The 1083-nt window shown below is 43.3% G+C and overlaps 1 protein-coding gene across 1 annotated transcript; it reads left to right on the forward strand.

Moving 5' to 3' along the window:
• Positions 1 to 34: 34 nt before the first annotated feature.
• On the forward strand, positions 35 to 1081 carry TM35_003081000 (kinesin; the record flags this gene model as incomplete). The annotated part of the gene is made up of 1 exon (XM_029032088.1): positions 35 to 1081. A coding segment is annotated over one exon (1047 nt), but the record flags the coding sequence as incomplete, so codon positions are not given.
• Positions 1082 to 1083: the final 2 nt, after the last annotated feature.

Here is a 1083-nt window from a genome sequence, read left to right on the forward strand (position 1 = left end):
TCTTTACTCTAGGGAGTATAGTGATAAAAAAAGAATGACAGAAGCAAATGCTGTTAGCCCTGGACCTGGTGCTCGTGTTCAAGTGAGTGTTCGTATTTGTCCTCCTCGAGAAAGTGAAAAGGTGGTTTTACGGAGTGTTCCTGATGACAAAAAAGCTGTTATGGTTGACCATGGGGGGAGTAAGACTGTGGATGTATTTAAATTTGATCGTGTATTTACCGGACCTCAGGATGAGTTGTACGATGAGATTGGAAGACCGATGTTGAAGGAAGCTTTTGGCGGATTTAACGTCTGTTTATTTGCGTATGGTCAAACAGGAAGTGGGAAGACGCACAGTCTTTTTGGGGACTTGAACAGCAAAGAGAATTGTGGTATAGCTCCACGTTTTGTACAAGAGATGATTGAAGAGGCACAGCGACGTGTAGAAACCGATAGTGGGGCAACAATTAAGTTCTTCGTAACTATGGTCGAAGTGTACATGGAAAAGGTACGTGATCTCTTAGCACCGCGAGTGCGGGGACAGGAGCCAGAGTCCCTTGAGATTCATGAGGATAACCAACGTCGCGTTTATGTTAAGGGAGCTGGTGTCCACCCTGTACTAACTTTAGAACGCATGCTTGAACTACTAAAAATAGGTAATGCAAACCGTCAGACAGGGGAAACAAAGATGAACGAGACTAGTTCGCGATCACATGCCGTTATTCAAATTACCATTTCGCAGAAGTACGAGTCTTTGGAGATGAGAGATGTGGAAAGTGTGGTTTTGTTAGTTGACCTTGCTGGTAGTGAGCGTCAGAGCAAGACTGAATCCACAGGAATTGCATTTGAAGAGGCCAAAAAGATCAATCAATCTTTGCTAATGCTTGGTCGGGCACTAAATTCATTCAGTGATAGGAAAGGAGGTGATGCCTTTATATCGTTACGTGCCTCAAAGTTAACACGAATACTTTCAGAGAGTTTTGGTGGTAACAGTAAGACTTGGATGCTTGCCACTGTATCTCCTACAGCATATAATTTGACGGAAACTATCTCCACATTGGAATACGCTCAAAATGCTATGGCTATCACCAATAAGGCTAAGGT

This window comes from Trypanosoma theileri (genome assembly GCF_002087225.1).
Source record: "Trypanosoma theileri isolate Edinburgh chromosome Unknown TM35_Tth_308_V1, whole genome shotgun sequence".
Classification (NCBI taxonomy): Eukaryota; Euglenozoa; class Kinetoplastea; order Trypanosomatida; family Trypanosomatidae; genus Trypanosoma; species Trypanosoma theileri.